This window comes from Frieseomelitta varia, unplaced genomic scaffold (assembly GCF_011392965.1).
Source record: "Frieseomelitta varia isolate USP_RPSP 00005682 unplaced genomic scaffold, Fvar_1.2 scaffold_254, whole genome shotgun sequence".
Lineage (NCBI taxonomy): Eukaryota > Metazoa > Arthropoda > Insecta > Hymenoptera > Apidae > Frieseomelitta > Frieseomelitta varia.
Genome location: NW_025109984.1, coordinates 446,483 through 459,348, shown reverse-complemented (window position 1 = coordinate 459,348; position 12,866 = coordinate 446,483). Strand labels below are relative to the sequence as shown.

Sequence of the window (12,866 nt, the reverse complement as noted above, 5' to 3'; positions counted from 1 at the left end):
GTCCTTGTCACGCGCATTACGCTCCTCTTCTGGTCACGTGATCTAAACTATCCTTGTCGCACGCTGTTTCTCTTCGTTGTCTGCGGAAGTGCTGCCACCTGTACGCGCATCAAAGAATAGGATAAGAACATGTCATCACTGCCATTTATCTCGGTTGCAACTAGAACTAAACCATATACTGATATATAGAATTTTAAATAAATGTATTACGAATTTAACTATAACAATAACTATTTATTAATATTAACGTTTGACAAGATTTTACAACGATCATTTGCTTCGATTGATTGCTAACAACTGAAAACGCAAAATATTTTCTGCTTTCTTGTTTTCTTTATTCTTTATTTTAAATCAATGTAGCCGCTGTTAAATTCGCTCTTTTAAAAACTCGCGCCACCACAGATAAAACTTTGGCGATGCGGCGGCGCGCGTATTTTTAAAACGAGTTTAACAGCGGCGTTGATTACAAATAAAGAAAGAAGAAAATAAAATATATTATAATTTCAGTTGTTAAGAATCAACTAGCAAACGATCGTCAGAAAGATCTTGTTATATATAAATTAAAATAAATAGTTATTGTTATAGTTTCTTTTCATAAAAAAAATTGTTAAAATGTTGTAGTTTAAATCTCGTAATATAATTTATTTAAAGAGTAAACCTCTAAGAAGAATAATGGTGTCCAACAAGAATAGTATATGTTATACGACTCGATTTAATAAATAATCTTTGGTGCAAATGTGCCGATCCTGTTTACATTTTTCAATTTTAATTCCCATTCACTAGTAGCGCTGCGGTGTAGAATCTGCCTAAATCGGTATGACAGAGAAGGATAAACAAATCCCCCTAACGACTCTAATAAGTATGATACAAAAATCTATCGAATGTTACGTCTATTTTGTACTTCGTCTATGGTTTTGACTAGCGTCTCACATTAGATTGAAATGTATTGAGTGATAGACCTGATTTATATCACTGTCTGTGGTGGTACCTCGTTTCCAATAATAATGAAACGTGAATTTTCATCGACGTCGGAAGAAAATCAACCTTCTTCGTCGTCATGTATTGACAAGAGAAGGCAAGAGGGAAAAATTCGTTTAGCTGTTGTCAGTGGATTTTTTTCAACTGTCGGAAGTCTATTTGGTAAATTCGCTGGTGGTGCTGAAGCCAATTCCATTGTAAGCGTAGTTCCTTGTAACTGTTCTTTGTACGTGTTTGTACAAAGTTAATTATTTTATTCTTTAATAAGTCCGGATTGCTGCTTAAAGGAGTACTTTTAGTATTAATGGTAACAAGCAACACCGTGGGCTGCACATTTTTCGTAAAAGCACTCAACGCCAGCGGATCTTCTTTACCGTGTACAATAACTAGTGCCGCCACCAGTTACATTTGCTCGGTACTTATCCCTTCATCGATATATCAAAATAAGAACACAAAGGGAAGCGAATATATATTTAAATCTAATTTATTTTTCCTTAAAGGCTTTCGCGGGTTCCTTGATTTTTAATGAGTCAACGTCACTGACTTGGTGGTGCGGTATATCCTTCGTTATTTTGGGTTTATTGCTCATTAGCCGTACTCCATCCAAAGACGATTATGTACCTTCCTCGAAGAAGTCGAAAAGCCAGTAACTTCTGAAAATAGTCTTCCTGCTATTTTTGAAGATCATGTGTACTTGTTTTTATATATTTTTTTACAAGTGTAACAGCACTATCTATTTTAATATGTATTAAATGAAATAAATAAACAACTATGTTGAAACTTTCTTTAAGGAAATCGCGAAAACCTTTTCCTTTGCCGCTTTTATTTCGTATCAATTCTTGTTTTCTGTTAAATTACTTTTTTTTTTAAATCTGCGAAACTTTATTTCAAATCTGAATCTATCTAAATTGAATATAACATCTAGGGTAAGGTAGTAATATATTTATAATCAAAGGTAATATATTTTAAATGATGAAAATGAAGCTAAACAAGTGAATGTATATGATAATTAATGCAGAGTTGTCTTTGGTTCTCATTTTTCTCTTTAAAAAGTCTCTTTAAGCAGTCTCTTAAAAAAAAAAAAAAAAAAAACAGAAAAAAAGAAAAAGAAAATACGACCGAGAAACCGGCAAGGAAAAGAACTGGAGTATACTTATTTAGAGACTAAAGTGGATCTCCGTGCCTGTAATAGCACTGGATAAGAAACGCGGGAGAAAAAAGAACAGAAGATTCTTCCGCCCTATTTCCTACCACATGTAGGACTATACAAATTCCTTTTTGACTGAATTGAAAACGAAATTTCTCTCAAGCTCGCGATGACTTAGGTTTCTAGCAAAAGTTAATTACTTTTTCTTTCTCGTTGTACAAAGGAACGCGAGTACGAGTATTCAGTCTCAAAATTAAAAGAAAGTTTCAAAGCTGCTTGTGTGCGTTCGTGAAAATAATTGTAACTAATAAAAAATGCTAAAAATTTTAAATCCAACAAAGAGCAATACTTAATCTAAAGAAATAATCAATTTGTTGAATAACAAGTACGTATGTATATGCTGACTGTAGGTGCGCATATAGATACACGCAGATAGATTAACGTAGGTTAGCGACTAGTCCAGGGTTACTAGCATTTCGTTACAAAGCTAGTATATACTCTAGTTAAAGTGCTTATGTGCATGTGTACCGAGCTGTCCAAGAAGTTTCAGTCAACCAGGTTTCCAGTTTGTGGGGCAGGGTCGTGGTTCATAGGTGTATCATGCGGCTGAGGAGGAGAGTATTAGAAGAAGAACGTAAAAGAAGAGCAAGAGCACGGCTTTATCGAGCGGCGACTGCGCCGTGGTGTTGTTCTCTACACTGCCGCCTACCAGCAACAACCGTTCAAAATATGATAGACTCCCCCCTCTCCCCCTTTCTTCTATTTCCTAATGTACAAGCAAATTTTCTTACTACTGTTCTGTTGCAAATTTGCGTATTAACAAACGTCTGATCCGTGATCTTGAAAATCTCTTTATGACCATGTCAATCGTACTCGACCCGTGTGATTGCACCTCTCGATAGAATTGATCGTTATTCGGATCATCAATACGGCACCTTGAATGCGAGCACTGTAACATTGAGTATCGTAACAATCAATTTACCTACAAGCTACGATCATCGATCGCTCGTAGACGCAGTTATGTAGAACAGTCAGCCATTTGTCAAATAATCACCGGCTAATCGTGTTAAATTCCTAGAGATTATCCATTTCGAGTATTTTTATACATCTTTTACCTTGTCGTCCTTAACCGTGGTAAAGCCTTCCGTTATTCAACGGGTTCTACTGTCCGTGCACGCGCCTTACTTTCCCCCTCCACGGCGTCACTACCCCCACCATCGCTCATTTCCTCCCCACCCTAGCGGCGAGTGCCCCTAGATTCTGGCAACGCTTCTCGCAACCGAAGACAACGGGACAGTTTTCATACGGCGCACCCTCCTGCCAATCGAGTCGAATACCGGATAGTACCGATAGCGAGCGAGCCTGTACGTTACGTGCGGTTCGCGTACCAACTGGATCGGCTGTTATTGCTGCTCGCTTGCACGCGTACGCAACCGTGTTAAATTAGCAAAGGTGCCTTCTTCACGTGAAAAGTGTCGACAGGTAGAGTGAATTATGGCTCTGGTACGATCAATCGGTCCTACTATTGTAAAACCTGTCGCACTCGTTACACCGTATCTTTCACCTGCCTCTTCTCTTTCGCTTTTCACCCGCGGCGCACAATGAACAATCCTTCGGACTCAACCGACCGAGTTACAATAACCGGGAGATCAATTAACACGGAAGCCAGGCGATTTGCAAGGCGAACAAAGAACAGCTCGAAACAATGTAAATACGGCGAGACTTTTAATTGATTCCACTCCTATGTCTGCCCCTTGTGCAGTAATTTCAAAACGCCGTGCCGGAGGATTTACAATCGTCAATTAACTCCCCCCGACGTGATTCGTTAATGCACAGGGGGAAGAGAAACACAGAGCTTATGCTTTCTGCTTACGCATGGGCACTTTACAGTTGTGGCAAACATTTGCGTTTGCTATGATTCGTGATTCGAAGCTTGCGCTGAATATGAAAGAATTACGACACGAGTTTCATTCTTCTTGCGTTGTGTTTGTACACAAGAGAATCGTCCAATACATCGTATTGATTATGAATCGATATCATAACTCATTTAACGTGATGCGCATTATATTCAGTTCTACTTTGCACGAGCACTCCGCTGTCGCTTATGTAATATTTATGAAGGGATCAAAATCACGGTAGAAACACACACACACACACACATACACACATATACGCTATCACCACGAGGAACATCGCGGTCATTTAGGTCATCGTGGTGAAAAAAGCCGCGCAGCTTCGTTTCTTGCTCCCTGCTTTTTTTCTTTTCTTCTTCTTCTTCTTTTTTTTCAGCCTGGCAGTCCGGTTGCTCTTAATTCTTAACTTGAGTTATTGTCCCGTCGAATTTGACTCCCGGCAGGATCTCGCCGCGCCACGCAAAGACCAGCTTCGATTTTCCATCTGGCAGAATTCCAACTAATACGGGCTAAAACCGAAAGACGCGAAAACTTTTTAATTTATCGCCGCGGGGCAAAGTAACGATTGTGCCCGTTAGCCCGCGCTTCATTCTCACCGTTCTGGCAGAGGGACGGGTATCCTCCTATCCTTTCCTACAAATGCATCGTGCATTTAAATTGTCAGGGAAAATATAGGATATTCATCACGGCCGGCCAAATGAAACAAAAGCTCTCCTTTAAATTGCACCGTTTTCACCACCCAAATGATAACTTGATCGCCAGCGATGAATCCATCTTTTGTTCCGCTATTTCTATTGCTGCCTCAGTTATCGTTGTCGTCAAAGAATCGAGGAGATATCTGCAACATCTTACAAACGATCGTTCGATGAATATTCCATTATTTCTATTGCCACTTGCCTCCCTCCCCCCCGGTCCCCGCCTTGTAACTCGCTTGTTATCAATCGCTTTGCAGACATTCGTGAGTATATCACGAGCGTAACACGCGAAAGCTCGCCGTCGATCGTTGTTAAGAATTTTCCACGAAGGCACGATCGTCGGTAGTTGCACGCTCCGCGACGCGATCCAGCGGAATAAATACGCTGTAAATGCTTGCATAGATAGGTCCCGGTGGAAAAAACAGAGAAGCACAGAGTAACGCACATGCTACGATGCATACACACACACACACACACATACAAAACACGCATACACTTCAAAAAGAGGTTTCGTGACAATCTGCTCGATCTTCGGTTACGAGCAAGATTTACGGCACCAAAGACCCACATTTTTTTTTTCGCTTTTTTCTTTTTTTTCTTTCTTTCTTTTTTTTTTTTTTTTTGTATAAATAATGAACGAATGTAGGTGAAAGATGGTGAAACGAAATAACGCCGACAGTGTTTTACAACTGTCATTAATAATTCGCGCGAAGATATACACTTCGATATGGTTTTTTGTTACATCGTAACGAGACTTGTTACATCGCTGAATAAAAACAGGAAAATTAAGAGAATAAAACATAACGAAAGAGAAAGATACGAGTGACCGAGCCGCGAATCACACGTTGCGATTCTTTTAGCGAGAAGAATGTCGCAGAGAAGAAACACGTTGGCGCGCGCGTACCGCATTATGAGCGCTATATCCGGTGACTTCGAGGGTTTCAATTAGGCGGCCGTGATCGAGTCGATCAGAGCTCGTAACCAGCTTCGAGGATCCATCTTCAACGATGATGCTGAAGGAGGGACGCGACGGCGGCCACAAACGAAATTGTTGTCCAACAATAGAGAGATCATCGGGGAGCGAGCTCGAGAGACGAAAGATAAGAGAAGATCGTCGAGTCGTCCCAAACGTGTCGACCGATTAAACCGATAGCTCGGCTCGCTTTTCATTCGTGAATTTACGCTTCTGTGGCTGTGGGCCCCCGAGGGAATAACGCGCAATAACGTAAACTTGCGAACATGGGGAATGGCATGAACAAGGTGAGAAATAATTTCTTAACAGATAAGTTGAGCTTCACAACATCGACACTTCCTGTCATCTATCGAAGAAAAAACGACATTAAAATGTAAATATGTACATAATAGAGAGAGAGAGAAAGAGGAAACGGTTAAAAATCAGGCAAATATCTTACGTACTCGTGGCATGCAAACGTAAATCAATAGAGTGTAATTACGTTGATATCGTAATGACGAAATTACGTTATTTTAGGCGGTTATTGTGTGCCTTAACCTCTATTGAGAAACTATGTTAACGATGCACGTGCTTCTACATCTTATTTTGTCGCCTTCGCGTATGTGCATATTGTAAAATCGTTATAACCGTCGCCTCTAATTTTATCTGTCCCAGATACCGAAAATTCAAGATACCTTTTCTCTTGGCCACGTGCATCTTGCGCGTAATATTTAACAAATTTCAACTTTTATTTTGAAATGTCGTACAAACACTAATACCAGTGAAGCTTACAAAACGATCCTGGTACTACTAAACTACTAGAAATGTGCAGAAATCATAGAACATTTGCTGCGAACGTGTTCTTCACAGGAAACTCGAAATACCAATTACTTCTTATATTATATTGAAACCACGTTCTTTTTATATTTAAAACTACGTACCTTTTTATATTTAACCCACGATATTTGCCAATACTATTTTTAACTTTACTTGCATATATGTATACTTAAAACGACTGTGTAATAATGTTTATAAATAGTATATTACTATATTTTTATAAATAGTATATTATAGTATTTGCTGTAATAGTCTCGTGATTTCTACATATACGTACACATTTTCAGATTACTTTTTCAAGTGCCAATACAATCAACAATAGTCACGTCTCGTTGCAGCGTCGAATATGAAATATGAAAAAGTTCAATGTAACACAGGTGATACGTATACTCAGTAGTATTCGAATACTTTTATAATACGAGCACTGTATGTAGTTTAACTCACGTCAGCTCGTCGAACGGTTCTTTCGATTTTTATCGCCGAATTGACGGCCTAACCTCTATTGTCATACGATGCATAATATCGGCCGACCGATGCACGTCGAGATTTCAATCGATGGTCCCGATGAAAAGTTAAGAGTTGGTACTATTGTTCTCGTGTTCGGCTAGAGACACCTCACTTAAGAATGCGGCATCGATTAAACGATTAAACGAGGCGAGCCTCACCTGGTGGATAAGTAGTACGTACGCGTTCGAGTGATCATCCACGAAAATGAACGATTAACGGCGGAGCACCTGCATCGAAAAGAAAAGCTGTTCTGTCGACTTTTTATTCGTTTTCTCTTTTTTCATACTCGTGCTATCTCGAGCACTGCTCGACTCCTTTTCTCTCTCTCTCTCTCTCTCTCTCTCTCTCTCTCTCTCTCGCGCGCGCGCGCGCGCGCGCGCTAATTACGATAGAAGAGGCAACATCAATTGAACGAAGGAAACGTGCGTGTACACACGTGTGAGCTCAAAACGCTACTCGTTTTACGAATCTAGTGATTTTAATAACGAACGGGGATTTGCAGGCGGACGAGTTAAACGATACAGGTTTTAAAAATTACGCTACAGTGATATGTAAGTCAGTATACATTGCATCGTTCTTTACGCGCGAGTGTCATCTCTACAATTTCATTCGGTTTATCTCGCAACTTTACTCTCAGGTCATTCCACAGGTTAACTTTCAGAATGTTAAAAGATGAAAGTTTAATCTGTTTGCTAATCGATAATGCATTATCTTTCCTGAGGAAACCTGTTGAGACGTTGGAAGTGTTTTTTTTTTTCTTTTTTGCGAAAAATAGCAACGACCTAACTTTCATTCGTTCACGTCGTGTTCTACGAAGTGTTGCATTTGTTCCGTGTGGACAGGTCCTTCCCGGCCTTTACGTCGGGAATTATCACGATAGCAAGGATGCAGACCAATTGGAACGGTTCGAGATCACACATATTCTGGCGATTCACGACACGGCTCGCCGACTGCATTCCGTGAGTATCCACACAGAAGATAAATTGTTTAACTTGGCCCAAAGAGTTCTACGAAGTTGGCTCGATATATATGTATATATATATATATATATCGGTTGTAGGACAAACATTATCTGTGCATATTGGCGGCGGACAGTCCAGATCAGAATCTGTCTCAGTATTTCTCCTTGTGTAACGATTTTATTCACGCCGCACGCCTACGCGGTGGAAACGTCCTAATACACTGGTGCGTAATAATTTTGCGATTACACATTCATCATCGTTCAATGTGTTGGATCATTCGTTAAAAATTCGCAACGAAAAGAAGAAGAAGAAGAAAGAGAAACATATCGAGCGATTAATCTTGATCTTTAAGCGGCGGTTGACAACCGATTTAGGAAGCATTCACCAAACGATATATATTTGGTTTCAGCTTAGCCGGCATGTCGAGAAGCGTCACAGTAGCAGTGGCCTATATTATGAGTACCACCAATCTTTCATGGAAAGAGGCACTTAAAGTTGTCAGAGTAGGTCGTTCCATTGCCAATCCAAACGTCGGTTTTCAGCAACAGCTGAAAGATTTCGAATCCAGCCGATTGCACGAGGTATTCAAATTAATCGTTTGAAAGAGTGGCCCGAGGCCGGCTCTTTTTATGCTACATTTTTTCTCTTTGTTTTTTCTTTTTTTTTTTGCAAAAGATTCGATGCATTTAAGATGCGAACGATCATGTTAATGGAGAGAAAATTGTCGAATCTTTAACAATGACACGATAAATCTTTGACAATTGCTCGATGATAAAATAAAGGATTAGTCGAGTTAAGTTTTAACATTTTAAAATTCAATCTTATTGTATTGTAAGTCAGTTCTATATAAGAAAAAAGGGGATTGTTCATTGAAAGAATTAGCTTGGAAATTCGTTTGATTGACGCAGGAACGACGTAGGTTGAAAGAACGATTCCCAAGCCTGGCGCTCGCGGAATCCGACGCAGAAATATGCCGCACTACTTTAAGAAATTACGAAACCATGGCATTGGCACGAGAAGTGTGCGAGGGGAAATGTGCCATGGGCCGTCCTTGTCCGACTGGACTATGTAGGCAACCTTCCAAAAGGTTTGTTAGTTCTTCTGTCTGTCATCCTGTCCAACTTGAATCCGTTTATCAACGTCAGATAACGTGCCCGTCGCGTACGATCTCTCATTTCCCTTTGATGTACGTACGAAAGAAGAATTCACGGAAATAGGAAATGAAACCAACATGTAACTCGATACGACCTCTTTGTTGCGTACAGAAGCCCAAGAAGAAAGCCATCCACAGGCAGTACCAGCAGCTTAAATACAGGCAGAACACCACCACAAACGCCAAGGATGTTGCCATCTGCACCGCCTTCACCAGCTATGCACCGGTCGGCCAGCGTGCTCTCAACAGCGCGGCCAAGAAGCGGCCCTGCTGGTTTGCATTATTATACCGGAGGATCTGCGCCTCCTTCCAGGTAATTTCAACACCTTTGTAGAGGTGTATCGATTCTATAATCATTTTTAAATTTTCACTAAAGACCTAGTGCTCGAAAAACAATGACTGACGATAAACGTGGTACCTTCAGGGCAGTGTCGAGAGTGGATTTATCGGCTGCAGTGGCTTGCAGCAGTAGTAGCACGAGTCTAACATCGGTAGGCAGATCGGGGATGTCCAGTAGCAATTGGCGATTGGCGGCTGGATCCGCACCGAACACACCGAGGCCAACGCCGCCGGTCTCCCCTCAACGTTGGCCAAGACGAGCCTCTACTCGACAAACGCCCGCCTTGCCGATTTCGCCGGAAACTCCTTCGACAACGACGTAGCACTTACGGAACGTTGCTTCGTTCTCGACTTTGCCCGAGTAGCCTCGACGTTGATTCATTCGTTGATTCCTGACCGCACACGTTAGCGCGCGATCATCGCTGATGCCTGACGAACGCGTCACGTTAGCGTTTCGTTGCGAGCATTGTAGAAACGTCGAGTGAGAAGTATTGAGAAATTTTTCGATAACGGAGCAAGCACTCGGAAGATCGAAACTTAAGTTAAAACGCGAAACGATGCCCTACGATCATGCGACTTCTTCTAAAACAGTCTTTCAGCGAGCTGCATCAAACCACGTGGACGCAAAGATGCTTTAAATAACGTACGACATTTGGAAATCAAGTCGTTTCTGAGTACTTTTACCTGGCCGATACAGCGAGGAAGCTAAACGATAAACTTTATTACAAATAATTCATCGGTCGAGAAAGTTTGAGAATGCTTGTTTTATTGATTGTATAAATGATTAAGAAGGGGGAAATCTATGCCAGCTAATATAACGTTACATGTTCGTAACGTCGTGTTATTTGTACATTAATTAAAACGTCACGCGCGAGAAATCGCACAATGCACTTTCTTTTTTCTTGCCGAAAAGCGAGCCGAAATTTGACAATGAGCGGAAAACTGAATGCTTGAGCATCGACGCAAATGTTTAACCGATGCGACGCGTATAATGATTTGAAACGCGCGTGACAGCGATCATCGACAATCTTGCGTACTAGAATTCTTGTTAATTAACGTTTTTTTAAGGCGTACGATGAAAGTTATTATTTACGACGAAGCTAATATTACGACAAGAGTAATTCTTCGTTTCAAGAGAACTCGAGAAGGAAGGAAAATTTACTCGTAGAGATATCTCGATTACTTTCCAAACAGTATCGTTACTATACAAGAGAAAGAAGAAGAAAAAAAAAATGGTAGTTAAATTCGCTGTTAGAAGTACAGAAAATCGTTGCGAGTAACATAATCCCATCAGCAAATTCACGTCGGTCGATTGTTACAATATACACTGGGCATCAGTGTTTCGTTTAATTCACTCACAATCAGCTGAACGATTTCAACGATAGCGTACGGAATTTTGTTACGGCGCGTTTTTTTTTTTTCTCCCCCCGATCGCGATGAATCGCTTTGAATCATGAGAAAAATTCGTCGTTCCCCTTTCATTATTCAGTCAGTGCTTGACCGCGATGTTCGATGTTTGCGTTCAAGATTTCTAGAGGTACAATTTACAAACGTTAGGGAAAACAAAAAAAAAAAAAAAAAAAAAAAAAAAAAAGAAATGAAAATGACAACCGGCCGTTTTGAGGGAACACGGTGAACAACTTATCGCCATAATACCGAGAGATGATGTCGTTCAAGAAATATCTCCAATTCGAACGAAACAGCGAGAAGAGCAAAGAAGAACGCGAGCCGTTGTTCCTCGAATCGTTCCATTGAGTTTGTTCGCAACCGTCCATTGTAGTTGTTGGATTTGTAGCGAAAAACCACGCTGTTTAGCGCAAGTTGTTAATCCAAAGGGAAGCATATTACATATATACGCGCATACGCATGTATTTCAAATTGGTGCGCCGATGAAAGTATTTTATGCACACTCTGCTAGACCGTCAACTGTGATTGAAAGGTGATTTATCTTCTCAACGCTGGTCGTGTCAAAGAGGAGAAGAGGAGAAAAGGAAAAAAAGGATAATTTCTCCATTAGTCGCACAATATTATTCGAATGACACAATGTGTGTTACTCGATTTCAAGCGCACTCCCAGACAACTTTCTTTTTGAAGTGCAAACGAAAGAGAGGGAAGAGAAACGGACGTATAGATACACGCGAATTAGTGTTAAGAGCGAATTAGTGTTAAGAGCACAGAGTCTCTTCATTGTGTGCATAAAATTCTACATATCATCGTACACCCTGTATGCATATACACTTTGTAGGCATACGTTGTTGCAAAAGGATTTCAGAAAATTTTATAACTTGTTGGCAAATGGTGATTATTATGCGACTATGTCGTAGATTAGATAGACAAGTTGTTATTCTTTCGTGCACCGACGTACGATTGCACACGACGAGTGAGAAAGAGAGAGAGAGAGAGAGAGAGAGAGAGAGAGAAAGAGAGAGAGAGAGAGAGAGAAAGAGAGAGAGAGAGAGAGAGACAGAAAAAAACAGAGTTCGCAAGCGGATCTCCGATATCATCCCTCCTATCATCGAGGCATATTTTTCTTCGCATAATAGAATGACATTTATTTTTCTAGTATCATTCGATTTGTCATAGATTAAATACGAGAATAAAATAAATAAATAAGTAAATAAATTTTAGAGGATAGATATAATGTGCGCAGTTAAAGAGTATAAGAAAGTGCTCGTTTCATTCGATTTTTTAGGGTTATCCAATCCAAAAGGTGTGATTTTAACAATTTCGTCAGGAATCGATCGACTGTAATTGTCAAAATCACTTTCACGATGTAAGCTGTGCTCTTTTGAATAGTCTGAATCTGCCCGAATTGATAGAGGTTAAAACGATTGCTCATTTTCGCTGTGTAGTCGCATAGTTATTATTTAATATTATCATTGATTGTGCCGTTAAATAAAATCTGCATGTTACTGAAGCAATAAAACGTAGAAGATTCAAATAACATTCTAGCAATGGATATTTGTATGTATTTCGTTAGCCTCGCTAATTGTAAGACTAACTACCTATCATTTCGATCAGTTCAAAGGAGTACAGATATGACAATGTTACAAATTCACAAAGTATTTTTTATAAACTTATTGTTTTCAAGGTTTTGCTCGATAACAACATATCGCTGTTATTAAATATATATACACATATATACACCGACACACGCAACGCTTGACCATTTAAATACGAGAATGTAATAATATATATTTGTAGAGAAAGAAACTCTTCACGAATCGCAAGTTACTTTTCAAGCTATCCATTATTTCATCTTAAAATCTTTTGTTTGAACATTGTGATATTTTAGAATAATTTCGAGAAACAATGAACGAATTCGATATGTTTATATCTTCTATTCGATGCCTATTGCTGTACAATTTTAGGTTGTGACTGTG

The 12,866-nt window shown here is 39.9% G+C and overlaps 2 protein-coding genes and 2 long non-coding RNA genes across 10 annotated transcripts; 2 read left to right on the top strand and 2 right to left on the bottom strand.

Annotated features, from left to right (window-relative positions):
* Positions 1–76: 76 nt before the first annotated feature.
* On the bottom strand, positions 77–1,067 carry LOC122528655. The gene is made up of 3 exons (XR_006306632.1): positions 989–1,067; positions 659–806; positions 77–166 (listed from the first exon to the last, which is right to left on the bottom strand). It is a non-coding gene; the product is annotated as an uncharacterized LOC122528655 (long non-coding RNA).
* Positions 907–1,758, top strand: LOC122528653. Its single transcript, XM_043654012.1, has 3 exons — positions 907–1,175; positions 1,247–1,393; positions 1,479–1,758. Exons 1-3 carry the CDS (start codon positions 1,005–1,007, stop codon positions 1,626–1,628), a joined length of 468 nt encoding a protein of 155 aa, XP_043509947.1. The 5' UTR covers positions 907–1,004; the 3' UTR covers positions 1,629–1,758.
* Positions 1,759–2,043: 285 nt separating this feature from the next.
* LOC122528654 lies at positions 2,044–7,330 on the bottom strand. Its single transcript, XR_006306631.1, has 4 exons — positions 6,800–7,330; positions 4,635–4,885; positions 2,917–4,547; positions 2,044–2,830 (listed from the first exon to the last, which is right to left on the bottom strand). It is a non-coding gene; the product is annotated as an uncharacterized LOC122528654 (long non-coding RNA).
* On the top strand, positions 3,407–11,917 carry LOC122528650 (dual specificity protein phosphatase 22-B-like). Of its 7 annotated transcripts, XR_006306630.1 has the most exons (9): positions 3,487–3,607; positions 5,594–5,993; positions 7,872–7,988; positions 8,090–8,214; positions 8,401–8,572; positions 8,900–9,177; positions 9,257–9,457; positions 9,569–9,876; positions 9,925–11,917. XR_006306630.1 is itself a non-coding variant. In XM_043654004.1 (8 exons), the coding sequence occupies exons 2-8, from the start codon at positions 5,973–5,975 to the stop codon at positions 9,804–9,806; spliced, it is 1,152 nt and encodes a 383-aa protein (XP_043509939.1). In that variant the 5' UTR covers positions 3,407–3,489; positions 5,594–5,972; the 3' UTR covers positions 9,807–11,917. The 7 variants fall into 7 exon arrangements, 6 of the variants coding, with proteins under 6 accessions (XP_043509939.1, XP_043509938.1, XP_043509940.1 ...); XM_043654004.1 differs by having other exon boundaries at positions 3,407–3,489; positions 9,569–11,917; XM_043654003.1 differs by having other exon boundaries at positions 3,440–3,503; positions 9,569–11,917.
* The last annotated feature ends 949 nt before the right edge of the window (positions 11,918–12,866 follow it).

What these genes read in the sequence shown, in the direction of transcription:
- LOC122528650 (XM_043654004.1), top strand. Translation starts at nt 5,973, where the DNA reads ATGGGGAATGGCATGAACAAG. An exon ending in CGGCTCGCCGACTGCATTCC is followed by an intron (nt 7,989 to 8,089) that starts GTGAGTATCCAC and finishes TATCGGTTGTAG; the next exon opens with GACAAACATTATCTGTGCAT. An exon ending in AATCCAGCCGATTGCACGAG is followed by an intron (nt 8,573 to 8,899) that starts GTATTCAAATTA and finishes TGATTGACGCAG; the next exon opens with GAACGACGTAGGTTGAAAGA.
- LOC122528653 (XM_043654012.1), top strand. Translation starts at nt 1,005, where the DNA reads ATGAAACGTGAATTTTCATCGACGTCGGAAGAAAATCAACCTTCTTCG. An exon ending in GTGCTGAAGCCAATTCCATT is followed by an intron (nt 1,176 to 1,246) that starts GTAAGCGTAGTT and finishes TTCTTTAATAAG; the next exon opens with TCCGGATTGCTGCTTAAAGG. An exon ending in CCACCAGTTACATTTGCTCG is followed by an intron (nt 1,394 to 1,478) that starts GTACTTATCCCT and finishes TTTTCCTTAAAG; the next exon opens with GCTTTCGCGGGTTCCTTGAT.